The sequence below is a fragment of the Pantherophis guttatus genome, chromosome 7 (genome assembly GCF_059756535.1).
Source record: "Pantherophis guttatus breed Tessera chromosome 7, ASM5975653v1, whole genome shotgun sequence".
Lineage (NCBI taxonomy): Eukaryota > Metazoa > Chordata > Lepidosauria > Squamata > Colubridae > Pantherophis > Pantherophis guttatus.
The window spans coordinates 58,051,505-58,078,343 of NC_142069.1; the positions used below are offsets into that span (position 1 = coordinate 58,051,505).

The 26,839-nt window shown below is 39.1% G+C and overlaps 1 protein-coding gene across 11 annotated transcripts in view; it reads left to right on the forward strand.

The window, feature by feature from the left end:
- DOCK4 (dedicator of cytokinesis 4) overlaps positions 1 to 26,839 on the forward strand; it is a 627,777-nt gene that overhangs the window by 162,178 nt on the left and 438,760 nt on the right. For all 11 annotated transcript variants that reach the window (XR_015728984.1, XM_087874154.1, XM_087874155.1 and 8 more), the window contains 4 exons: positions 3,884 to 3,965; positions 4,834 to 4,894; positions 6,042 to 6,174; positions 10,695 to 10,783. Coding sequence is in view for 10 of the 11 variants with exons in the window: in XM_087874154.1 (XP_087730280.1) it covers positions 3,884 to 3,965; positions 4,834 to 4,894; positions 6,042 to 6,174; positions 10,695 to 10,783 (365 nt within the window). In the remaining variant the exon portion in view is untranslated. The remainder of the gene's footprint in view (positions 1 to 3,883; positions 3,966 to 4,833; positions 4,895 to 6,041; positions 6,175 to 10,694; positions 10,784 to 26,839) is intronic.

Consider the following 26,839-nt stretch of genomic DNA (forward strand, 5'->3'; position numbering starts at 1 on the left):
GGTTGGGGTGCAATGAGGGCCCTCGCCATCTCAAACACTTATTTTCCACAAATGCTCAAAAAAAGTGCTTGTTTACGATTGTCTGTGATATTTGTATAGTCATTAGCTTCCAATATAAAGTCAAAAAAGATTAGATAAGAATCCCACGTCTGTGTTTCAGGGTCAAACGGAACAAACTGTGGTGAGTTAGCCATTGTTTTTCCAAAACAAACAGTCTCCACTCACGTGTGCCTCTTTTATCTCTACATTGGCTCAGGGCCCAGCAATTCCTCCTTCGTCGCCAATGGAATGTGTGGGAGTGGGAACACAGACAAGAAGCCAAACTTCCAGCAGCAATGTTTATTGCAGATAATGACTCAGTAAAACCAACATGCAATTTCTAGCTGATAACCCCTTTTAAAGGAAACCTATCAGCCTTTAACCAATAACATTAAAATATGTCCCACACCTGCGTGGCAGAAGAAATTCTCTGCTCACACCTGCACGGACATAACAAAAATCATGGTCTTCTTGAAAGATGCAGACTTTTTCCTGTACTACTGCTTGAAGAAAGTGTCTTCTAAAAACTGGCAGTAGGTTTGGGGATTAATTTTGAGCCCATCTTCAACATGAAAAGATCCAACTAGCTCATCTTTGATAATACCAGCCCATACCACTACCCCACCTCCACCTTGCTGGCCTCTGAGTCGAATCTGATCCATAAAACCTTTGAAAAATCTGTCTTCAGATATTTTTTGGCCCAGTCTTGCCTTTTCAACTTGTCTTGTTCAGTGGTGGTCAGATTTCAGTGTTCCTTATTTGGCCATGTCTCTGAGTACTGAACACCTTGTGCTTCTGGGCACTCCAGGTAGGTTGCAGTTCTGGAATATGACAGCACTGGAGGATAATGGATTCTTGGTAGCTTCACATTTTATTCTTCTCAAATCTTTGGCAGTTAATGTGCATCTTTTTTTTTTCTCAACACCTTTCTTGCAACTCTGTTGATTATTTGCAACAAAATGTTTGATGGTTCTGTGATCATGCCCCAATATCTTAACAATTTCAAGGATGTTACATCCCTCTGAAAGACTTTTTACAATTTTGACTTTTCAGACTCAGTTAAATCTCTTTTTTGACCCATTTTGCCTGAGGAAAAGAAGCTGCCTAATAATTATGCATACCTTAATACAGGGTGTTGATCTCCTTAGGCCACACTTTTCCTCATTACACAAATACACATCACCTGATATGCTTATATCCACTAAGCATTCAGATTTATACAGCTTGGAGGTGGAAAATATATATAAAAATGATGATATGGTCAAAACACTCACCTGCCTAATAATTGTGCATACAGTGTAAATTACATCTATGGTACTATGCAAAGTTTTGAAGATAAAAGCTCACATTTGCTGTTTGCTCAAAAGTGTTTAATAATTATTAACATCAAATAATTTAGACATGCTTGGTGTAATAGTATTTTTTATTAAGAATTTGGATGGATGATCTTGAATTGAGGATCTTTGTGATAAGGGTTTGTGTCCACTTCAAGATTTCTGTTGAGGTTCTTACTTCTTTGTTGACCTCTATTTAATGTCTCGGTTCCTTCATGGGCATTGGATCTGTCATCGTTTCCCTTGCTGAAATCAGCAGAGCATGCCTTCTTCCCTGCAGGGCCATCTCTAGGCTACCCGGATGCCATTCTGGAGCCCCACATTGGGCACCAAATTGTGCATAACAAATTCACACAATACTTGGGTCAATCAGAAGTAAGATTTATTAAAAGTGTTTGCAAAGGCTAGTGAAATTTCAGGTCAGCCTATTTTATACAATTCTATCACTGGCCACTTGTCCCTCCTTACCAGACCCAGCTGATAAGCCCAGGTCAGTCCACCTATACTCTGCTATTTTACCTAAACTTTACACTTAGTTTGGCCTGTGTTGCTAAGCACCCAGCCCCTTCATTTCTCATCTTTTTGGTATTCCCTTATCTTGTTTTTCTGTACAACTCAGTACCTGGTATTTATCTCAATCCAGAAGTTGTGTATGTCCAAGGTTCACACATCGGACAAACATGGCTGTGGTCTAGATATATAATAGTATGTCTATACTTTAAAATACTAACTCTAGACAAATGAACAAAGAATAAACCTTATATAAATTGTATAATATCTTTCATAAGCAATATGATAATCTACATTATGGAAAATTATAACTTATTATATTGTATCCCATATTTACTTATTCCCTTGTTAGGTCAGGTAAAGACATAACTCTGTATGTCTTTATTCTGATAATAATAACTTTTAAAATATCCCCTACACTATTAAATCTAGAATTCTCCACTCCCCATATTTTTTCAAAATAAATAATTCATCTGTCTAGTCTACTTAACTGCCTTGGTTTGTCATTTTTTAAGAAGTATTTAACTCTTGCACAATAGTTTAGCAGATAATATTTTTCATATGTCCTTGTCAATATGAAAATCACTTACCTTTCCTGCAAACTTTGACTTCGCATGAAACTCTGAATTTTGGTACCAAAAATTAGAACCTATGTAGAAAATAGAATATTTCAGACCTATGAATTTCTAATATTGAATTTGAACTAATTAAAGCATTTCATCTGAATTTAAGTGACAAGAATGGAATCTTCACTGAAGACTGTTCAACCTTATGAAAGGTTTGGAAAATGTACAAGATGCAGCTGTTAATATTAGCCTTTTATTCTGCCTTTTAAAAGACTGGAATAGATGTTTTGGCTGCAATTTTTACTGTTGTATATGGAAAAGAACATATGGGTGACAAATTACTTGCCCTTGAGAAGAGCTGAAGAAACAGCTGAGAAAGCTTTATTTAAAAAATAATGCACAGAGCAATCTCTTATTTATGGCAAAACTTTGGAATAAGATGATTAGAAGACACAGAAAGGGAAGCCCCCTCCTCAAATTATGGATTTAATTTTAATCTCTTCAGTATTGTTTCTTTTGATTAGTATTTCTTTTAATAGCATCTTAAAATTGCATTTTAAGTTTCTAATTTAGATTCTTGAGTGAAAAGTTGATGACTGAGTACTGAGTCACTTATAATTTGTTCATTTTTTCATAAAATATAAGAAAACAAACGTCATACTGAAGTATAATGTACTTATTTTAAACTTTTTCCTCTTCTTGACTTTTTTATTTTTATCCTGCAAGAAAATTTTCATCACAAATTTTATCCTGTATCTGGATAAATCAGCTGGAATGGGAATAGCAATTCTTGGTTTAAAAAACAGAGCAAGTAATAATATTCTTTTTAGCTTCCACTTTTTTATTTGCTAAAACAAAATTTGAACATCCAAACAAGTATCGCAAATTATTTTTATCTAAGATGATTTTGTCAATTGTTTGTCACTATTTTTCTACCAGTAACCTTACTATATAAATGGATGAGCCTTTGTTGGTCCTGATAGATTATTTCTAGTTCAGTTACTGAGTTCAGTAACATATTAGTTGTGAAATGAATTTAAAATAATTCATTGACTGAAGCAGCAACTCCTTAATAATGAAAAATATAATTAAGGAGTTGCTGCTTTATTCAATGAGTTATTTTAAAGAGGCATCTGGCTTTGATTCCATATCAGTAGCTCTTTTAGCAATTAACTCAACCTCATGGAATTCTGCATTTTGACCTAGAGTGAGCTGGCTTTTGTAGCAAAAGTATCAGTTACTTTGGTAATTTAAAAAAAAAAAAAAGGCTTGTTTTGCAACCTTGTTCTAGAATTTTAGAAAAGATTGTTTTGAAAACAGTGATAAAAAATATTATTTATCCAAATACTGAATAGGGGGTGGGTTTGGGGTTTTTTTTGCACATTGCTGTGACAGATAAATTTATCTGTTCCAATTATAATATTTATCTTACAGTGAGAGATTTTTTTTAAAACTAAATCGGAATGGTTTGCCAAAATGTCCAGAGAAGCCAGAAAAATATTGCTCTCTTTTTGTGGTGAGTTGCTTTATATATGTTTGTCCTTATTTGCTGTATTTTAATGAGTTTTTTTATTCCTTATTCGGTAATCCAAATAAATGACCAGAGTGTATGCAATAGTGATGCTTCACACTAATATCTAAGAAATTAATAAGAACAAAGCAACATAATAATAATAAACTTGTCCATTTGGCCAATAACAAGTAGAGCAATTTTATTTTTAAATATATGATAGGCACAAAGATAGCTTTGATGTTGCTTCTGAGATATATTTTAGTTCAGAATTAAAGGAGTCTTTTGTTTTCCAATATGAAACATAGTGTTTAACATTTCAGTGGGACTTTGTGAGAAAGTTTCTAAATTAGGTTTAAGAATAATCTGAATGGGATTTATTTTGATGGATAGAATCAGATTTATGGTATAATATCACTTACATTGTGATTATTCATATCTGATCAACTAGGACTTCATCTAGTTTCAAAAAGCTGGCTGACATCATGGCAGCACCATAATAAAACTACAACTGGATAGCTTTTGATACTCAGGGCTACAACCATAACTGCACAGTGAGACCTATTTCTGCTAGAAGCCTAGAGATAGTCATTCCAAATTCTCTGACTTGAAATCTTGACTTAATGCAGATTTGGAGGATTGAAGACCTCCAAAAAAAGATGGTTACATCACTAACTTTTTTACTAATATTTCTCAGGACCATGAACACGTACAAATGTGTTAATGAAATATATTTGAATATCCCATATTTTATTTTTTCTTTACTGCTATTCAGTATGCTAGGCAGAAGTACACTTAAAATTTTTAAATTGTTTATATCAATAATCCATAAAAAAATTATATGATAATTTTGGATTGCTCTGATTCTTCACAGGATTTGGGAAGCAGTGAACTTAGGAAGGACATCTACATTACTGTGCACATTATACGCATTGGTATGCATATACTAATTTCTGCTGATAAAGAAGGAAAATTTTTAATTATACACCAATTGTTGTTAAGGAGCCACATACATTATATTAAATGTATTACATATCAGTCTCATATCCTTTTTAGGGCAGATATAAACTAACAGTTTTCTGTCCTATTAAACTATAGGGCAGAGTCACATGAATTGACAAGTTATTGCTACTGTTGTTATGTTATTATTACTACTTATTAAAACTTTGAAATGTTCATATGCGCAGAAAAACGATTGAAGTCTCAATTAAGCTAGCTACTCTGGAAGATATATGTATATGTATATGTGTGTGTATGTGTGGATTATCAAGTATAAATGGAATTGTTAATATTTTGTTGAGTTCATTTCCTATTTGAGCTGCATCTGTTCAGTTGCCTATGATTTCTTGCCCCTGCATCTATTCAGTTGCCTATGATGTCTTGCAAAGTCAAGACTAGATCCTAGGTTTGTTGTTCTCTTTTTTATTTTACTACAAACATTCCAATGAAATTTAATGGCAAAAGTGCAAGTTATTTTAAAACAAAGATGTGACAATAATGATCAAGCATGTGATTTGTTAATAAGAATGTGCCTTTTGTTGCTCCATAATTTAAATATATAATTCATGTGTATTTAAGGCAGAGATTGAGAGAACCTCTTTTCCTGATAAAAGATTTAGTGACTATATACAGCTGGAGCTTAAGAAATTTAATGTGGGTTCCTCTTTGGTAGCAATAGCAATAGCACTTAGACTCATATACTGCTTTACAGTGCTTTGCAGCCCTCTCTAAGTGGTTTACAGAGTCAGCATATTGCCCCCAACAATTTGGGTCCTCATTTTACCCATCTGGGAAGGATGGAAGGCGGAGTCAACCTTGATGTCAATAGAGGGCTTATAGTGAACTGTGAATGCTCCTAAGAAAAGTCAAATTTAGAATGCTGGCTCACATAGTTTAATGTAGGCATTTTGTCTATTTATTATACAATTAGGTCAATTCAGAAGGATACAGATTGAAGGTGCTCTTAAATGTTGGCACAGTTAGCATCCAATAAAATTATTAAATTAACTGCAGGTGGTAGCAGATATGTATTTATTTAGTGTCTTTTGTTTTTTTCTTTCACAATATATTTTGTTTTGACAGGCCGAATGGGAGCAGGTGAAAAGAAAAATGCTTGCAATATACAATATCGGCGACCTTTTGGTTGTGCGGTCCTCAGTATAGCAGATCTACTGGCTGGTGATACAAAAGATGACCTTATTTTAAAAGTATATATGTAAGAATACATATATTTGTTATATGTTCCAACAATATTTAAATCACATTTTATCAATGAAATATAATCTGTAGACTATTTTTCCTTTCAAGTTCTATGGATAAAATGAAATGAATGAGATTTTATCTTTATATATACATATATACATATACATATACATATATATATACATATATACATATATACATACATACATATATCAAAAAAATAAAGGGAACACAAGCAGAAGACATCCGAGATCTGAATGAATGAAATAGCCTTATTAAATACTTTGTTCTTTACATACAGTAGTTTATACACTGCTCAAACAACTAAAGGGAATACAAAACTATTGTACGTAACGAACAAAGTATTTAATAAGGCTATTTCATTCATTCAGATCTCGGATGTCTTCTGCTTGTGTTCCCTTTATTTTTTTGAGCAGTGTATATGTATGTATGTATGTATGTATGTATGTATGTATGTATGTATGTATAGTTTATACTTATACACACACATACCGTGTTTCCCTGAAAATAAACCCTACCCCAAATATAAGCCCTAGTGAAGGGGATGGGCATGTCCAGCACAGGAGGCAGCCATGTCCACCCCCTTCACTAGGGCACTTTGTCCCCTCACAAACATGGTCAGCGATCCATGAGGCAGTGCTTAGCACAGCAGCTCCTTCCCTTCTCCGGTCACCTCATGGAAGCTCGGCCCCTTAATTGCTGCCCTGCGGATCAGCTGAGCCAGTGAGGGCCAGGAGCTGCCTCTCAATCTGTCTCTCTAGGTGCCTGGAGGTGTTTCCAGCACACTCTCACCAACCCCAACCCTGCCCACAGCACCTGGCAATCTCCCAGCTGAGTGCCCCGCTCTTCTGCAACTCACCTTGTGGCTCTGGAGCAGGCGGCAACCATGATTTGCGCTCTGCCAGCTTGGGTCTTACTCGGACTGCTGCTACTGTACGATGAGGCAAAAGGCTGTGTGGTGCATCAGGATCGCCTGCTTCTCCCCCTCATGCTTCTGGCCAGCTGCTAGGCCTGCTGCACCTGCTGCTGCTGGCCTTACAGGAGCTCTTTGCCCTTTGGGCCACGCTGCTTTTGGCCACCCCGCAGCTTTGGTGGGCAGGAGTTCCATGGCGGCCCTGCAGCAGGATGGAGAAGGGAGGGAGAGATTGCCCCTTCCTCCTTTGTGCCTCAAAACCCTGTCTTCCCTGTCCACCAAGCCCCCAGCCTGCACCCCTGCGCTAGAAGGCAAGCAAAACACGCAACTCAATGTTACTGGTATGCCATGCAATGCAAGCCATGCAAAGCAAACTGCCCCAACAGTCTTGGCTCCAGGGATGATTCCGGATGCGGGGGGGATGCTGAAAAATTGCTCCACCCCTCTCCCACTGAAGCATGGTTCCACCCCTCCCCTGTCCTGCATGGCTTCGGAGGGCAGGAGCTCCCTTGTGGCCCTGCAGTGGGACAGATGGATGGAGAAGGGAGAGGAGATTGCCTCTTTCTCCTTTGTGCCCCACAACCCTGTCTTCCCTGGCTGCAAAGCCAGTCCAGGCAGGTTGGGGGTTGGTCAGCAGAGGTTGTGGAGGTCTCCAGCCTTGCAATTCTGTGCAGGGAAGGCAGAGGTTTGCTCTAGAGCTGTGGCAGAGGGAGGCCTCTGCAAGTAACATTGAGTTGCGTGTCTTGCTCCTGCGAAAGGGGTGCAGGCTGGAGGCTTGGGGGCCAGGGAAGATGGGGCTTCGGGGCATAAAGGAAATAGGGGCGATCTCCCCCTCCCTCCTGCTGCAGGGCCACTACAGAGCTTGCACAGGGCAGGGAAGGGGTACAGCCCGAAGGTGATGGCAGGCGAGATGGCATTGCTCTACCTTGCACTGCTCTCGGTTGGGCAGCTCCTGTTGGCCTGCAATGGCCACTTTGCCAGCAGTTGCCAGTGGAGCCTCCAGAGGCTGTGGAGACCTCCAGCCTTGCAATCATATGCAGGGAAGGCAGAGGTTTGCACTGCGGCAGAATGTTGCACCGGGAGGCCTCCACCCTGGGGATCCTGTGCTGTCTCCCTTTGGGATCATCCCCAGAGCCAAGAGGGTCAGACAGGTTGCTTTGTATGGCTTGCATTGCACGGCATACCGATAGCATTGAATTGCATGTCTTCTCACCTTTCCAGCACAGACGTGCAGGCTGGGGTTTCGGCGGCCAGAAAGATGGGATTTTGGGGTGCAAAGGAGGAAGGGGCAATCTCCCCCTCCCTTCTCCATCCCGCTGCAGGCAGGGCTGCCACAGAGCTCGCACAGGTTAGGGTAGGGGTGCAGCTCAAAGGTGACAGCAGACTAGGCGCTCTAGAGGTCGTAGATCTGAGCCAAGTTGTCCCATGCTAGGTAGGAGCAGCCCAGCATGGCAGCCAAGAGCAGTGCAGCCAGGATGGCGAAGAGATCCCATGAGGCTAGCAGCAGCAGGTGCAGCAGGCCCAGCAGCTGGGCAGAGGCATAGGGGAAGGACCAATCCTGATGGCCCGCATGACCTTCTGCCTCATCATAGCAGCAGCCTGAGCAAGACCCGAGCTCCAGTGCCCCAGGAGCAGCAGGGCCAACAGGCAGGGCAGGCAACACGCCAAGAGATTGGCCTGTTGCAGCCACAAGCAAGTAGACGGTTGGACAGAGGACAGGGCTGGCGATAGCAGCGTTCCCACTCCTGTCGGCACCTGCATTCATCAGAGCATATATATATATTTTCTGAGGTTTTCGCGGGTATTTGTATGTAGGTCTTTGGTTATTTGAGTTTTCTCCTGCGTAAAATTGGAAGTGTCTTGCCAAGACACTTCCAATTTTACGTGGGAGAAAACCCGAATAACCAAAGACCTACATATATATATATAATCAGTATATATATCCATCAGCTGGGGTCATGGATCAGTTGAATTTTAACAGAGAATAGCAATCTTGGTAACAACTAAGAGACTTAACACTTTCCATTCCCTACCATCTGCAGCAAGGATTTGCTTATTGAATATAAGAGATGAGGCTAGTAAGATTATCAGCCAGACAGAACAACTGTGGAAATAGAATATATGCATTCCACTCCGAAAATTGAGAAAAAAAATGGGAAATTTGTATTTTTGTCTAGTTCCTGAATGTGGTTCAATTTCTGGAGGTGTAAAGATTCAGAGCTATCTGAAATCTGACACTAGAAGGTTAGAGAAAGGCTTTAATCTCTTCTTCCCTCTAGTTCATTCTTAGCCAATTTGCTACAATACAATAAATTGTATTGATTAATCATATGCCTATATTAAAATTTTAAGAAAACAGTACAGAAGAAACAGTAGGACATCTTCATCCGTGCATTCAACACCAATCTCTTACAGATAGTTTATCTTTTTCAAAATGGTTTTGAGGTAAAAATTGTAGTAATATACAGTGGGGTGAAATCCAGCAGGTTCTGACATACTCTGGAGAACCAGTAGTGGAAATTTTGAGCAGTTCGGAAAACTGGTAATGGAAATTTTGAGTAGTTTGGAGAACCGGCAAATACCACCTCTGGCTGGTCCCAGAGTGGGGAGGGAATGGGGATTTTGCAGTATCCTTCCCCTGCCACACCCACCAAGCCACGCCCACCAAGCCACATCATGCCCACCAAGCCACGCCCACAGAACTGGTAGTAAAAAAATTTAGATTTACAGGTTTGAATTTTGGGACAACCAAAATGAGAGAAAATTTGAGATCTTATTCTGTGGTTTTTATTTGTCAGCCACGTTCTGGAAATGTTTGTTATTTTTAAAATTAGGATTAGGATTCATTATGTGTCTCGAGGGAAACTTTTCTCGAGTGGGGTCCCCAGGATCCTAAATTAGAGCTGTGGGAAGCAATGGAAGACTTTACAACAATATCATGGGCTAATAGTATAATGGATTCTTTTTACTTTTGTTAAAATTCAGTTAGAAGTGTTCCCTGCTGAACGTATCAGCAGTGGAGAATTTTATTTTCCAACTGTGTTTTCTATTGAGAATATATTTTTAAGCTTTTCTTTAAAGCAGAGAATAGGGTCTAGAATCATGAAGTTGGAAGGGACCATGTCAAGCCACGAAGTCCAACTTCTGATCTTTGCAGAAATCCAAATTAAAACACCTTGGACTTACTGATATATTCACTTAATCTAAATTCATATCCCACTGGCAGTTGATATAGGGCTGAGTTCTCATGTGCAAACTTGCCTAATAGCAGCAATAACTCATTTACCAATTAGAATTGCACACAATGTTATGAAACAATGCTCTGTCAAGGTTTCACATTGCATGCATATTACATATTTATATTATGTAAACAGACAATAGAACACGTGCTGCTGTCTCAGTTGATTAATCTGGTAAAATGATGGGTGAGTGGATTAAAGTTACTACTGAAAGTAACTACTTGGATAGCTACTGCAAAGGGCAAGTTTGCTCAGGATATCCTTCAATCTGGAGCTGACAGGATCATTCACATTTTTACTTTTCCTGTTGATACAGCATAAACTTCTGAGCAATGTTTTACAATGTTACTTTTTTTACAGGTGTAACACAGAGAGTGACTGGTTTCAAATTCATGAAAGCATCATAAAAAAACTAAATGCACGCTATAACCTGACAGGATCCAATGCTGGTAAATATATTTTATTTATTTATTTAATTTAATTTTATTAAATTTCTATACCGCCCTTCTCCTGAAGGACTCAGGGCAGTGAACAGCTACGAGATAAAACACATAAATACAAAAATTTAAAATGAATTAAAAATGAATTAAATAATTTGGCTGAATTTAAAATACCCCATAATTTAAAACAAATTAAAATTTACATTTAAAAATTTACATTTAAAAAGGGGAGAAGATTTAGGCCAGGCCAGCTTGATGGAATAGGAAAGTCTTAAGCGTGCGACGGAAGGTGCGCAGATCCGGGATCCTCCATATCTCTGGGGGGAGCTCGTTCCAGATCGTAGGTGCCCCCACAGAGAAGGCTCTCCCCCTAGGAGCTGCCAGTCAACATTGTTTGGCCGACGGCACCCGGAGGAGCCCCTCTCTATGGGAGCGTACTGGCCGGTGGGAGGCTATTGGTGGTAGCAGGCGGTCCCGTAGATAACCAGGTCCAAAGCCATGGAGCACTTTAAAGGTGATAACCAGAACCTTGAAGCACACTCGGAAGACCACCGGGAGCCAGTGCAGCTCGCGCAGGAGAGGTGTTACATGGGAACTCCACGTTGCTCCCATAACTACCCACGCGGCTGCACTCTGAGCCAGTTGGAGCCTCCGAGTGCACCTCAAGGGGAGCCCCATGTAGAGAGTGTTACAATAGTCCAGACGAGAGGTGACGAGGGCATGAATGACTGTGTGTAGAGAGTCCTGATCTAAAAAGGGATGCAACTGGTGGATCAGGCGAACCTGATGAAAAATCCTCCCGGTCATGGCCGTCAAGTGCTCTTCTAAGGACAGCCGTGAATCCAGGAGGACGCCCAAGTTGCGAGCCCTTTCCGTGGGGGCTAATGATTCACCCCCAATAGTCAGCGATGGCACCAGCTGACTATATCGGGACGTCGGAAACCACAGCCACTTAGTCTTGGATGGGTTGAGCCTGAGCCTGTTTCTCCCCATCCAGATCCGTACGGCCTCCAGGCACCGGGACATCACTTCAAGGGCATCGTTGGGGTGGTCCGGGGTGGAGATGTACAGCTGGGTGTTCGTCAGCGTACTGATGGTACTTCACCCTGAAACCACGGATGATCTCGCCCAGCGGCTTTATATAAATGTTGAACAAAAGGGGCAAGAGGACCGACACCTGTGGCACCCCACATATGAGGGGCCTCGGGGTCGACCTCTTCCCCCCTGTCAACACAGACTGCGACCGGTTGGAGAGAAAGGAGGAGAACCACCATAATACGCTGCCTCCCACCGCCAACGCTTCCAACCGGTGCAGCATGATACCATGGTCGAGGGTATCAAAAGCCATTTAGAAATCTAACAGGACCAGGACAGAGGAGCAACCCCTGTCCCAAGCCCTCCAGAGATCATCAACCAACGTGACCAATGCCGTTTCCGTGCTGTACCCAGGCCTGAAACCCGACTGGATCGGATCTAGATACGACGTTTCATCCAGGTACTGGGGAAGCTGTCGCGCAACCACACTCTCAACAACCTTCACAACAAAGCGAAGGTTGGAGACTATTTTCTGGTTTTGTTTGCAGACAGCACTTTGCTTTGCATGTGTTACAAAACATATGGTTCCTTTTCAGCTTGGAAGCTGTTTAGGGAACATTTAGGATAGGTTAGGAAATCACTGTTCCTGATTTAAAAAATTGAAAATTTTGTAACTTTATTCTTTTTATTTTTTATTTTTTAAAAATAGTTTTTATTAAGCATTTTTCACCTTTAAAAACAGAAAAAAACAATAAAAAACAAGACAAACAAAACAATGTATCGTATTTTTACAGACTTCCGCGTTGGCATGTATATTCTGCTTTTGTAATTAGCTCTTCTACTTTCTTTCTATCCTTTATAACAACTATAACAGCCGTTATAACCATACTAACTACGTATATTTACATTATACTTACATAATCAGTAATTTAACTTTGACCGTAATTAATAACTTTAATTATTATTTAATCAATATTTATTTAAAACTCCTATTTCTTATTTAGCTTTCTATTTTCTAGCCACTTGTACATTCTATTCCATACTTTGTAGTACTCCGAATCTTCTCTTTCCTTTATTTCCATAGTCATTTTGTTCATTTCTGCACATTCAAGTATCTTTCTGATCACTTTTTCCTCTGATGGCGTATTAATCTGTTTCCAATCTTGTGCGAGGGCAATCCTAGCCACCATTAATATGTGTAGTATTATATATTGCAAGTATTTTTCCATTCTTGGGTCTAATATTCTTAATAAGAACAGCTCCTGTTTAAGTTCTATCTTTCGTTGTGCAATTTCTTCCAGCCATCTCTTAATTTTACACCAGTATTTTTTTTGTATTGGGGCACGTCCACCACATATGGTAGTACGTTCCTAATTTATGGTTGAAGAGAGGGAGAAGGAGATGAAGAAAAGAGAGGGGAAAGAAGAGTAGGAGAGAAGGATAGAAAGGGAGGAAGAAAAGAAGAGTGGGGGAATGGGAGGGGAAGTAGAAGGGGAGGAGATTTATAAAGAGTAATCTATGGCCACATTTCCAACATTTGGGAGATAAATTTGGAAACATTTTGGCCAATCTCGCTGGGGGCAAATGCCATCTTTTATAGATGGCATTTTATAGAGATTTTCTTTATAGGCTACTGCCATCATAAATTTTAATTTCTTTTCCATAATTTATTCCATTCTAATTCTATATTGTGTCTGAAATTTCTGACCCAACTAATCATTGTCTCCTTTATGGTAATTTAGGTAATATATTCATTTTAATTGTTGAAATTCTGCCAATTAATGGTATTTGTAATTTAGTCTAATTCTCCAAATATTTTTGTATTTGTTGCAGTAGGTTATTGTAATTATCTTTTTTTATTGTAATACACTTTGCCAATAACCATATTCCCAAGTATTTAACTTTTTTGGCTCTCAAGATCCCCAATTTCTCCTCTAGTTCTTCATTCTGTCTATTGGTTAGATTTTTAGTCAATATTTTAGTTTTCTCTTTATTTATTTTGAGCCCTGCCACTTTGCCCAATTGGTTTATATCTTGTAGTAATTTTTGTCCAGATTCTAAAGGTTCTTCTATAATAAATGCCAAATTATCCGCAAAGGCCTGAACTTTGTATTCCTGTGTTTTAATTTTCAATCCCTTTATTATATATAATTTGTAACATTAGCTAACTCACCATTTTACTCAAATCTGTGGTATTTTGGTGTATCATTGCCTCTATAATTATAATTATAATTATAGTTATAATTTGTAACATTTCCACTAAGAGAATGAATAACAGAGGAGATAAGGGGCATCCCTGTCTTACTCCTTTAGCTATGTTGAAACCTTAATAAGGTCTCTTTTTTTTGCATAAATGTTTTTATTTTTATTTCTCATAAACATATTTACTGTATTTTTCATAGTATAAGACGCACCTGCAAAAGAGGCTGAAAATTTGGGTGTGTCTTACACTAGCCAGCGTTCTTCCCAGCTTTGCCTGCTCCCTCAACTCTCCGCTGTGCTTTAACGAGGCGCTAGTGAGTGAAGCAATCTCCATGCTTTCCTCCGATTCTCAGGTGTTCTTTAGAAGCTTTTTTTCAGCCCTAACTAGGCACTAGCCGAGTGAAGCGATCTCCCCACCCCTGCTTTGCCTGCCTTTCTTATTGCTGCTTCCTCTCAGCTGTGCCTTAGAAGCTGTTTTTTATCCCCAAGCAGGGGATAAAAAACCAGCAAACTAATGTGCTGAAGCTGACCAGACTAAGGATGCTAGCCAGATGAATACTTGGTAGGCAGATTCCCCTCTCCCCCTATTTTCCTCCCCAAAAACAAAGCTGCATCTTATACTCCGAAAAATACGGTAAGTGTACAATCTCTTATCCATCATTAATCATTGATCATTCATCTTATCCTTTAACTTTCATTTTTATTTTTTCGGGGCTGCTCTTTTACCATTTCCTCTTCTTTGTTTTACCACAACCTTTCCTCTTCTTCTTCCCTCCTCTTTCTTCTTCTGTCCCTTTCTACTTTCTTCATTCCTCCTCTCCTCCCCTTCTACTTCCCCTCCCATTCCCCCACTCTTCTTTTCTTCCTCCCTTTCTATCCTTCTCTCCTACTCTTCTTTCCCCTCTCTTTTCTTCATCTCCTTCTCCCTCTCTTCAATCCCTCTTTCTCCTTTCCTCTCTTCTCCCCTTCTTCCCTCTCTCTATTCCTCTCTCCTTTCCCACTCCTTTGTTGTATCCATTTTCAACTTAATTTAGAATAGTATTCGAGCAGCCCCGATTTTCTATTTACATATATCTAATATATTACATATATATAATTACATCTGTTTTATCATTCATGTACACTTTTAGAGTAGCTTTTTTCCTCTTCCCCCCTTCCCCCTTTTCCATTTACCTAGGTGTCATCTGAGTTTCTATTCTTTTTATTGTCTTTTCTCTTATTTATCTTTTCCCTATTCACTTCCTCTCTCTATCTTTAATTATATTTCTTTTCTAACCATTCATAAAAACTTCCCCATGTCTTGAAATACATCGATTCCTCTTTATCTTTTATTCTCAATGTTAATCTATTCATTTCTGCACATTCTAAATTTTCTTTATTATTTCTCCTTCCGATGGGATTTTGTCTGCTTTCCAGTTTTTTGCAAATACTATTCTAGCCGCTGTTATTATGTGAATGATCAAATATATATCTTCTTTGCTATATTTCTCCAGTATTATTCCCAATAAGAATATCTTTGGTCTTAGCTCTATTTGTTGCTGTAGCATTTCCTCTAACCATATCTGTATTTTAACCCAATAATTTTTCGCATCTTTACACGTCCACCACATATGGTAATATGATCCCGGCAGTTGATGACATTTCCAATATTTAGCTGATTTATCTTTGAACATTTTAGCTAATCTTTCTGGTGGCATATGCCATCTATAAAACATCTTATACAAATTTTCTTTATATGCTGTTGCCATTGTTAATTTTTAATTTCTCTCCCATAATTGTTGCCATTTCTCCAATTCAATAGTATACCAAAGTTTTTTGCCCATGCTATCATTGTTTCTTTAACTTCTTCATCTTCTAATTCAATTAGCAATAAGTATTTATATAATTTCTTAATCATTTTTTCATCTGTTCCTGTCAATATCTCATCCAATTCTGATTTCCCCAAATTAAAACCATGCTGTCTATGGTCTGCTTCAAATCTTGATTGTATTTGCAATCTTGTATACCAATCTGTCTCAATCTCTTGTTTTTCTAACTCTTCTTTTTGTTTCAATTCTCCCCGTTCTGTTAATATATCTTTATATCTAACAATATTCCCCATATTTACAATATTTGGATATGTCAAAGCTTGAAAGCCACATTGGTATATTAAAATAAGTTTTTTTTTCACTCTCTCCCACACTAATAACAAACCATTTCTTACATAATGTTTCCGGAAATATCCATGTATCCTTTGTTTCCCATACCATAGGAAAGCTTGCCAATCTAGTTGTAAATCATGTCCCTCCAACGTCAATAGTCTTATGTTTCTCAGTAAAATCCATTCCTTAATCCACGTTAATGCTACGCTTGATAATATAGTTCCCAATTCGGTAGTCCAAACCCACCTCTAATTCTTGCATCTTATAGCATTTTTATATTAATTCTTGCTCTTTTTCCTTGCCATACATTTTTCCAATTATTCTCTTCAAATTTTCAAAATACTTTTTCTCCAATTTTATTGGTATCGTTTGAAAGAGAAATAACAATTTTGGTAATATGCTCATCTTTATTAATGCTATTCTTCCCATTAATGATAGTTGCAGATTCCTCCATTTCTCCAAGTCTGTTTCAATTTGTTTTTTCAATTTATAGTAATTATCTTCCTTGATAGTTACACATCTTGACGTTAAATAAATACCCAAATACTTCACTTTCTTCACTATTTGAATGTCCAGTTTCTCCATTATTTCCTTTTTTAAAATTTTCTCTCATATTTTTTACTAATATTTTTATCTTATCTTTATTAATTTTCAGGCCTGCTACTTCTCCATATTCTTCTATTTGCTCAAGCAGCTTTGGAGCTGTCTCTACTGGATCTTCCATAATAAACACCAAATCATCCGCAAATGCTTGCAATTTATATTCCTCTTTTTAAATTTTCATTCCTTTTATATCCTTGTCCTGTCTCACTTTTCTATTTAAAATCGCTAGTGTCAAGATGAATAACAACAGAGATGATGGGCAACCTTGTCTTGTTCCTTTTCTAATATACACTTTTCCTGTCATTTTGCCATTTACCTTTGCCGATTGATCTTTGTATATAGTTTTAATCGTATTTATAAATCTATTCCCAAAGTCCATCATTTTTAACTGTATTGTCATAAATTGCCAATTCATATTATCAAACGCTTTCTGTGCATCTAAAAACAGCAATGCTATTTGCTTCTCTGAATGTGCTTCATAATATTCCAAGATGTTTAATATAATCCGCATATTGTCTCTAATCTGCCTTTTCGGTAAGAAACCATTTTGGTCCACATGTATAAACTTATTTAAAAGTTTTTTCAATCTTTCAGCCATAATTGGTGCAAAAATTTTATAGTCCACATTTAATAGGGATATTGGCCTAAAATTCTTTACTTGTTGTAAATCTGACTCTTCTTTTGGTATCAAGGTTATATATGCCTCCATCCATGAGTCCGGAATTTTGGCTTTCAATAGTAATTCATTAAATACCTGCAACATCACATTACTTAATAAAGTTGGTAGTTCTTTTTATTGAATAGCCCGAAGGCCTTTTCAAAAAAAAGAAAGAAAGAAAGAAAGAAAGAAAGAAAGAAAGAAAGAAAGAAAGAAAGAAAGAAAAAGATAAAACAAACAGTTACAGAAATAACAGTATATAAATATAGGATATATGACATTTAAAATTTAACAATATCGAAGTTCAATAACTAGATTTCCAAAACTAGATAACCCAAATAAGATAGCTCCTCTCTAACTCAGCTCATCTTTCTTACAATCAATGAAATTCTTTTCGATATAACTGGCTTGTATTGCTAAATATAAATATATAAAACATCTTGTAGTGTTTTATATACCTCTGCTGGTAATCCATCTGGACCTGGTGTTTTCTCATTCTTTTGTTTTTTAATTCCTCTACTAATTCCATCATTGATATTCTTTCTTCTAACATTTTTAAAATAATTTCTGGAATCTTAGGTATTTCAGCTTTTTCTAAGTATTGTTCTTTCTTTTCCACTGCAACTATCTCTTGTTTATACAGTCCATTATAATATTTCTCAATTATTCTTTTCCTCATTTTTGTAACATACATTTCCATCTTGGACTAATAATTGACTTATTAGCTTCTTTCTCTTTTTTCATTTTATATGCTAGCCACTGTCCTGGTTTATTTGCATTTTCAAAAAAGTTTTGCTTTGTAAATTTTATTTTGTTTGTCAACTCTTCATTTTCCATTAAATTCAATTTGTGTTTTTTCAAGCCCATCAGATTCTTAATTTTTTTGTCTTGTGGATTTTTCTGTAACTCAATCTCTAACTTCTTGTACTCCTCCCCTAATTTCTTATGCATTTGTTTATTTTGCTTATTCTGTTTTCTTAAATATGTCATTGTCAATCCTCTGAGGAGTGCCCATCTGACTGCATAGACTTCCTTTTCCCACACAGCTCAATGTTGTTCTGCTTCAGTTAAGTGTACACGCATGGCTGTAACTGTCCTTGGTCATTTTCTTGCAACGATACAGCCCCCACTGCCACATCACCGGCATCAGCTTGGATGACAAATAGCTTGTTTGGGTTTGGATGCATTAGCACTGGTTCAGCAGAAAAGAGCCATTTAAGTTTTCTGCCTGGCATTCTATAGTGCATTTTAGTGGTTGGTTGGATTTAGGTTTATCCCCCCCCCTTTTTTTTCCCCAGCAAGTTTGTGATGGGTAGGGCAATCAGCACAAACAAAGGAATGAACTGCCGGTAAAAATTAGCAAACCCTAGAAAGCTCTGCAATTGCTTTCTGATTCGGGGCGGTGCCCAGACTTACTCTGGGTCCATCTCAATCCCTCATGGGAAATTCTGTGCCCAAGAAGTCAATTTTGTCCTTATGGAATTCACATTTGGACAGTTTGATATACAACTGAGGTGCACAGAGTTTCTGTATGATTGCTCTACCAGTTTTACGTGTTCAGCGTTAGTTTTGGAGTAGATTAAAATGTCATCCAAGTAGACCAGAATGTCTTTGTATAAGTGTTCATGCAAAACCTTACTTATCAGTTGCATGAAGACTGCAGGCCGAATAGGACAGGGGTGAAATGCTCCCGGTTCGGACCAGCTTGGGCGAGTAGGTAGCAATGGTGGCGGGCAGTTTGGAGAACCGGTAGCAAAAATCCCTTCCCCCACCAGCCTCCAGCTTGCTTACCTTCGCACGACTGCCTTGCTTCGCTTGCTGTAATCCCTGCAATCCATTGCATCAGCAAGCAACTGAATCTCCCTCCTGCAATCAAGCGCATCGGTGAGCAGCTCTTTCTGCCTGCCTGCCTGCCTGTCTGCCTGTAAGTTTTTTTCCCCTTTGGGAGCTTTAAAAAAATAGTTAATTGGGTTTTTTTTTAGTTGTTCTTTTTTTAGACCTAGCCATTTAAAATTTAGGAAGTTTTAAATTTAGCTGCTTTTATATAAAAATAAAATAAAATAAAATAATATTTGTGCGGCTTTCTGAGATTTTGTGTGTTTCTGTAGTATTTCACTCTAACTACACAAATACACAAAATCTCACAAAGCTGTATGTGGAATTTTGTGTGTGTAAAGTGTGAAAGTTGGTTTTTGGGGCTTTTTGTGGCTGTGTGAGGTTCCTGCTTGTTGCAGGGGCCATTTTGGGTCTAGTACAGCTGCTTTTACATTGTGGGTGAGCCAGTTGTGTTTTGTAGGTTAAAAAAGGGCAAAGAAGTGACATCAACTTGGCCACACCCACCTGACCAACAAGCCACACCCACCCAGTCATCTGACCACTAAGCTCCGGCCACTAATTAAGCCACGCCCACAGAACCGGTAGCGAAAATGTTTAGATTTCACCCCTGGAATAGGAGCACCCCAAACTGGAAGCAGCTGAGTTGAAAGCAGTTTCCCACTTGTCTCCTTCTCTGATCCTAATGCGATAACAAGCCTCCCACAAATCCAGCTTGTTGAAGATCCTCCCCTCAACAGATGGGCTAGTGTGTCTTTCATGAGTGGGAGGGGGTACATGTTTTCCACACAAACTGTTGAGAGATCTATAATCTATGCAGAGATGTAAGGACACATCTTTCTTTTCTATAAATAGTACCTGGGAGGTGTCAGTGTATAAGAGTTCATAAATTGGAATAGACATGGTAACAGGTCAGTCAATGGGGACTGTTTGGTGACTCAAACAGCTCGGAGCCTGGGCATGGCTTAGCTTGACTGATTTGTATGTAAGAGTTGCTTTGTCCTTAAAATATAGCCTCTGTATTATATAGCTTCTATAGCTTCTGTGCATATGTGATTCTTTGCTTCTGGATTCTGAGTTCTGCTGCATGGGTAGTGTATACATGCAGCCTGCTTTATATTATTGTATATAAACAAGTTTCTTCTATAAATGATTCCTGCTGAATTATTTACTTGTGTGCTGTTGGATTGCTGCAAACTCTAACAGATTATGGGCCCAGAGCACACCAAGCACACAGTAAGACTAAACTATAATTAAGCTGAAAGACAGCCTGTGTTATAATAAAAAGAGAACAAGGCTGAGAAGGTTTGCAGGATGGCTGTTGAGTTCAAGGAGAGCTCTCTGCCTCGGTTGGGACAGAAGAATTATATTATTTGGGCTGCAAAAATGGAATTAGCCTGAAGGCTAAGGAGCTCTGGGATATTGTTATTAATCCACCCCAGACACCATTAGCAGCAGCAGATCAAAGGCACTGGCCTACAATATCTTAAATTTAGAAGATGAACAATTCTTGAATGTAGCTAATTTAAAAACTGCAAAGGAGGCTTGGCTGAAATTAAGAAGTGTACATGTGAGTGCGTCAGCATGTAATATTGTGCAATTATCGAGACAATTGTACAGAGCCAGACTGTTACCACAAGAGAATGTGGAGAAGCATTTGCTGCAAATGCAAACTTTATTTATTGAGTTGGAACAGTGTGGCATGCAGATCCCTGAATCTCAGAAGGTGCTGTTGGTGTTAAATACTCTCATAAAATGAAATGGGAATAAAGCAGGATAATCTTTATGTGTTGCAGCGACAAAAGGTTCAATGTGCCCAAACATTTGAAAATGTGGCACAACATGATTCATGTGTTCATCTCTTGCATAGAAAGCTTGGCCATGCCAGCTTCAGAGTTTTGCAAAAGATGCAACAGATTGGAAAAGGGTTAAACTTAAAAAGGTGTAAAGCATACTTGGACTGTGCAGTATGCAAATCATCAAAGTCTAAGGCATTCCCAGTAAGCAAGAGTAGCACAAGGCAGACATCAAAAGCTCTAGAGCTGGTACATGCAGATTTGGTGGAGCCAATGCAAGCCAGTTTGGGAGGAGCAAAGTATGTGCTGGTCATTGTAGATTACTACAGCAGATTTTGTTTTTGCTATTTACTAAGTGTAAAATAGAGATGCTACAGAAATTTAAGCAATGGGTAAGCTTTGTAAAAAGGAGATATAAACAACAGGTATGTGAGCTGCAAACTGACAGAGGTTCAGAATTCATGTCAACAAGTTTTCAACAGTGGTTGAGACAGTTAAGAATAAAACACAGATGCACAAATCCATACACAGCAGCTGAGAATGGCATGGTTAAGAGACAGAATGGTATCTTACAAATAATGAAGGACTCACTACTGGAGGATTCTGGTCTTAGCAGGTTGTATTGGGGTGAAGACATAGTGACTAATTGTTTGATCAATAGGCTGTGAAGTTCCTCAATTAATGATACTCCATATGCAGTGTTATATGGGAGAAAGTCATCTCTGGCACATTTAAGGGTGTTTGGAAGCAATGCATAGATACATATTCCAAAAGCAATCAGGAGAAAAGGTCAACCAAAGCGTAGAAAGCCTGGCTCAAAGAGCTATCACTTTAGTGATGGGAGCAAAAGAATAGTGATTTTCAGGTCTGCTAGCTTTGCAGAGCAAAATTGGAAAAGAATTGATGCCAATTTTTGGAATGATCCACTTAGTGACAGTGACCCACTTAGTAATGGTAACTCACTCAGTGACAGTGTCAGCGTTCAGGGAGGAGAAACTGAAAAAGAACAAGAAAAGGGGTCAGGAGAAGATGATGACTAGGATATCAAACAAGAGAGGGTTGACACACAAGAGCAGTCAATGCCACGCAGGTCAGAGCAATGGAACAAGAGGATTCTACCTGACACGTATTCTGCTAGTGAAATAAAGTTGTGTAATGTTTGGTGTAATGCCAAGAAACTATAAAGTATTGGCATTACCCAAAATTGAACAAGTAAAGTGAAAATAAGCCATGGACAAAGAAATGAAATCCATGGGTGAACATAAAGTGTTCACATCTATGACTTTGCCACAAGGTTGCAAAGCCATAGGATTTAAATGGGTGTACAAAAAAAAAGTACTACTCAACAATGAGGTACAATATGAAGCAAGATTAGTCGCACAAAGTTTTTCACAAAGGAAAAACGTGCACTGTGATGAGGTATTCGCGCCAACAGTAAAGAGTTGAAAGCATAAGGTTGGCATTAGCTTTGGCAGTGGCACGTGGCCATAAAATTTGGCATTTTGATATAACCACAGCATTCCTCAATGCAGAATTAGAGGAAGAAATTTACATGGTTCAAGCACCAGGGTATGAGAGTAAAAAGCCTAACACTGTATAAATTGAACAAGGCCATTTATGGGCTGAAGCAGTCAGCCAGGAATTGGAATATCTGTTTAACTATGGCATTGAAGGGTCTTGGCTTCAAGAGTTGCAAGGCTGATGGTTGCATATATACTGGAAAGTTAAAAGGTGGGGATTGTCAATTATTAGCATTTGTGGATAATCTTTGTTTCATTGCAAAAGATCTGTCACAGGTAAAAGAATTTGCTAATCAATTAGAGAAAAAAATGAATTAAAAGCTTTCGGAGAAATACAAAACTGTCTTGGTGTAGCGATACAAAAAACTGAGAAAGGTGGTTATGTTCTCAGTCAAAGGAGGAAAATTGAACAGCTGTTGAAGAGCTACAACATGTAGGATTGTAATTCTGCTCCAACACCTATGAGCACAGATTTCCATAACAATTTGGGTGAGGACAAAAGTGAAGGCTGTGATCAAGAGATATATCAGTCAGCAATAGGGAGCTTGCTATATCTGTCACAGTGGTCCAGACCAGGCATAGGTTATGCAGTAAGCATCTTAAGTCACTTTACTGCTGCACCAACACAATTGCATTGAATGGGTATAAAAAGGATTCTCAGGTATTTGAAGGGAACTTCAAATACAGGTCTCTGAAGAATTGAAGTTGAAATGTTATGTTGACAATGATTATACCAATGATGTAAAAACCAGAAAGTCCAATTCTGGGATTGTGGTATTGTTTGGAGGGGCTTTAATTGGTTGGAAGTCCAGAAAACAAACAACTGTAGCCATTTCTACGGCAGAGGCAGAATTTATTGCTCTGTCTGAACTTCGTTTGGAGGTAACTTGGTACATATAGCTGTTAAAGGATTTAAATGTAAAAATAACTGAAGCTGTAATGGTGTTTGAGGATAATGCTGCTTGCATTAAAATGGCATCAGGTGACAGAGTAAAGAATAGGAGCAAGCATGTGGGTGTTAAATATTGTAATGTAAAAGAAGCCATCAAATGTAAATTAATTAGCTTGCTTCACTGTTCATCAGAGGACAATCCAGAAGATATAATAACCAAGCCATCAGATGGAATGCACCATGGGAAGAATATTAAGTTATTCGGTTTTATATCTATTCCAGTCATGAAGGGAAGAGAGTCAGTGTATAAGACTTCATGAATTGGAATAGACATGTTAACAGGTCAGCCAATGGGGGCTGTTTGGTGACTCAGACGACTCAGACCCTGGGTGTGGCTTAGCTTGACTGATTTGTATATAAGAGTTGCTTTGTCCTTACAATATAGCCTCTGTATTATATAGCTTCTATAGATTCTGTGCATACAGTATGTCACAGAAGTGTGTACACCCCCTCACATTTTGTAAATATTTACTGTATTTTTTGGAGTATAAGACGCACCTTAGTTTTTGGGAAGGAAAATAAGTAAAAAGCTGATTGGTGGGTGGATCGGCCTCCCGGAATACCCCCGATCAGCTGTTTCTAGAGGTGAATTTTAGCGACAGGTTTTTTGGTTGTGAGCTCTGTGCCTTGCTTTTTTTTTTTTTTTTTGCTTTTTTTTCTGCCTCTGAAAGCCTCCGAAACAGAGCTTCAGAAAAAGGCTTTTTTTCTGAAGCTTCTTTCAGAGGCTTTTATTCTAAAGGACTATCTGTACTCTGTTCAATCTCCTTTCTTTAGTATTGGTATGTAGATTAACCTCTTCCGATCTGTTGGTTATTGTGTCATTCTCCAGATTTGTTAACATAGTTTGGTTAGAACCTTTACTGATTCTGCTTTTGTTGCTTGCCATATTATTTTAGATAAAAGCCTTTCAGAGGCTTTTTTCCTGAAGCTTTGTTTATGAGGCTTTTTTTCTGAAGCTTCTTTCAGAGGTGTTAGGAAATGATTTTACCTAACTTGTTGGGTTGGCAATATATCAACCATCATTGTAGCTTTAAGAATGCTGTATTGCATCATACTGTGTCCTGATTGGTTAGCTCTGTAGCCAATGTCCTTAAGAGGGAGCTAGAAACATGGTTTGTTTCTCTTTGTTTCTCTTTGATCTTTGCTGTTTGCTGTGTGCTCGTTACTGCTCTTTGCTGTGTTTGCTACTGTTTGCAACTGTTAATGTGTATGACTACAATGACTGGTAAGAAGACTTTGTTATTGGATTATTTACTATCTACTGCTTTATCTTGTGTCTGACCTGGACTGTTTATTATAGGCTGCGAGGATCGCCAGAGTCCATCGCTGCCTCCGTGGGTGGCATTTTTGGCCTCCACGCATCATGTTTTTGGCCATCACATGCTCCATTTTAGACACATTCCAGGCTGTGGGGATCACCACAGCACATCGCCGGTGATTGTTGCCTCCACACGTCATGATATCCGCACGTTGCATTTTTGGCCTCTGCATGTCCCGTTTTTTGCCTCCGAGCATCACATTTTTGGCCGATTCCAGGCAGTGGGGAACGCCACTGCCACTCCCCACCACCTGGAACCAGCCAAAAATGTGATGCACGGAGGCCAAAAACAGGGTGTGCAGAGGCCAAAAATGTGACGTGTGGAGGCCACATTTGGTGATGATATGCTGTGGCAATCCCCACAGCCTGGAACAGGTCTAAAATGGGGTATGCGGAGGCCAAAAATTCGCCGCGCAGAGTCCAAAAATGGCTGAAGGGTGGGGGCTGGTGGGTGGGCGGGGCTTCAACATTCTGTGTATAAGACGCACCACAATTTTCACCCAATTTAGGGGGGGAAGTGCACATTATACTCCAAAAAGTACAGTATATATTTTCATGTGACAACACTGAAGAAATGACATTTGACTACAATGTAAAGTAGTGTGTATACAGCTTGTATAACAGTGTAAATGTGCTGCCCCCTCAAAATAACACAATACACAGCCATTAATGTCTAACCTGCTGGCAACAAATGTGAGTACACCCATAAGTGATAATGGGTCCAAATGGGGTCCAAGTAGCTGTTTTACCTCCCTTGTGTCATGTGACGCATTAGTATTACAAGGTCTTAGGTGTGAAGGGGGAGCAGGTGTGTTAAATTTGGCGTTATCACTCTCACTCTGTCATAGTGGTCACTGGAAGTTCAACATGGCACCTCATGGCAATGAACTCTTTGAGGATCTGAAAAAATGAATTGTTGCTCTACATAAAAATGGCCTAGGCTATAAGAAGATTGCCAAGACCCTGAAACTGAGCTGCAGCACGGTGGCCAAAACCATACAGCAGTTTAACAGGACAGGTTCCACTCAGAACAGGCCTCACCATGGTCGACCAAAGAAGTTGAGTGCCCATGCTCAGCGTCATATCCAGAGGTTGACTTTGGGAAATAGACGTATGAATGCTGCCAGCATTGCTGCAGAGGTTGAAGGGGTGGGGGGTCAGCCTGTCAGTGCTCAGACCCTATGCCACATGCTGCATCAAATTGGTCTGCAGGGCTGTCATCCCAGAAGGAAACCTCTTCTAAAGATGATCCACAAGAAAGCCTGCAAATGGTTTGCTGCAGACAAGCAGACTTAGGACATGGATTCCTGGAACCATGTCCTGTAGTCCAATGAGACCACGATAAACTTATTTTGTTCATATGGTGTCAAGCATGTGTGGCAGCAACCAGGTGAGGAGTACAAAGACAAGTGTGTCTTGCCTACAGTCAAGCATGGTGGTGGGAATGTCATGGTCTGGGGCTGCATGAGTGCTGCTGGCACTTGGGAATTACAGTTCATTGAGGGAACCATGAATGCCAACATGTACTGTGACATACTGAAGCAGAGCATGATTTCCTCCCTTTGGAGACTGGGCCACAGGGCAGTATTTCAACATGACCTTGCTAAAGAAGCTGAGGGTAAAGGTGATGGACTGCATACAAGCATGTCTCTAGAGCATCTATTGAGCATCTGTGGGGCTCCTGAAATGGAAGGTGCGCAAGGTCTCTAACATCCACCAGCTCCGTGACGTCGTCATGGAAGAGTGGAAGAGGACTCCAGTGGCAACCTGTGAAGCTCTGGTGAATTCTATGCCCAAGAAGGTTAAGGCAGTGCTGGAAAATAATGGTGGCCACACAAAATATTGACACTTTGGGCCCCATTTGGACATTATCACTTAGGAGTGTACTCACTTTTGTTGCCAGCAGTTTAGACATTAAATGGCTGTGTGTTGCATTATTTTGAGGGGGCAGCACATTTACACTGTTATACAAGCTGTATTCTCACTACTTTACATTGTAGCCAAGTG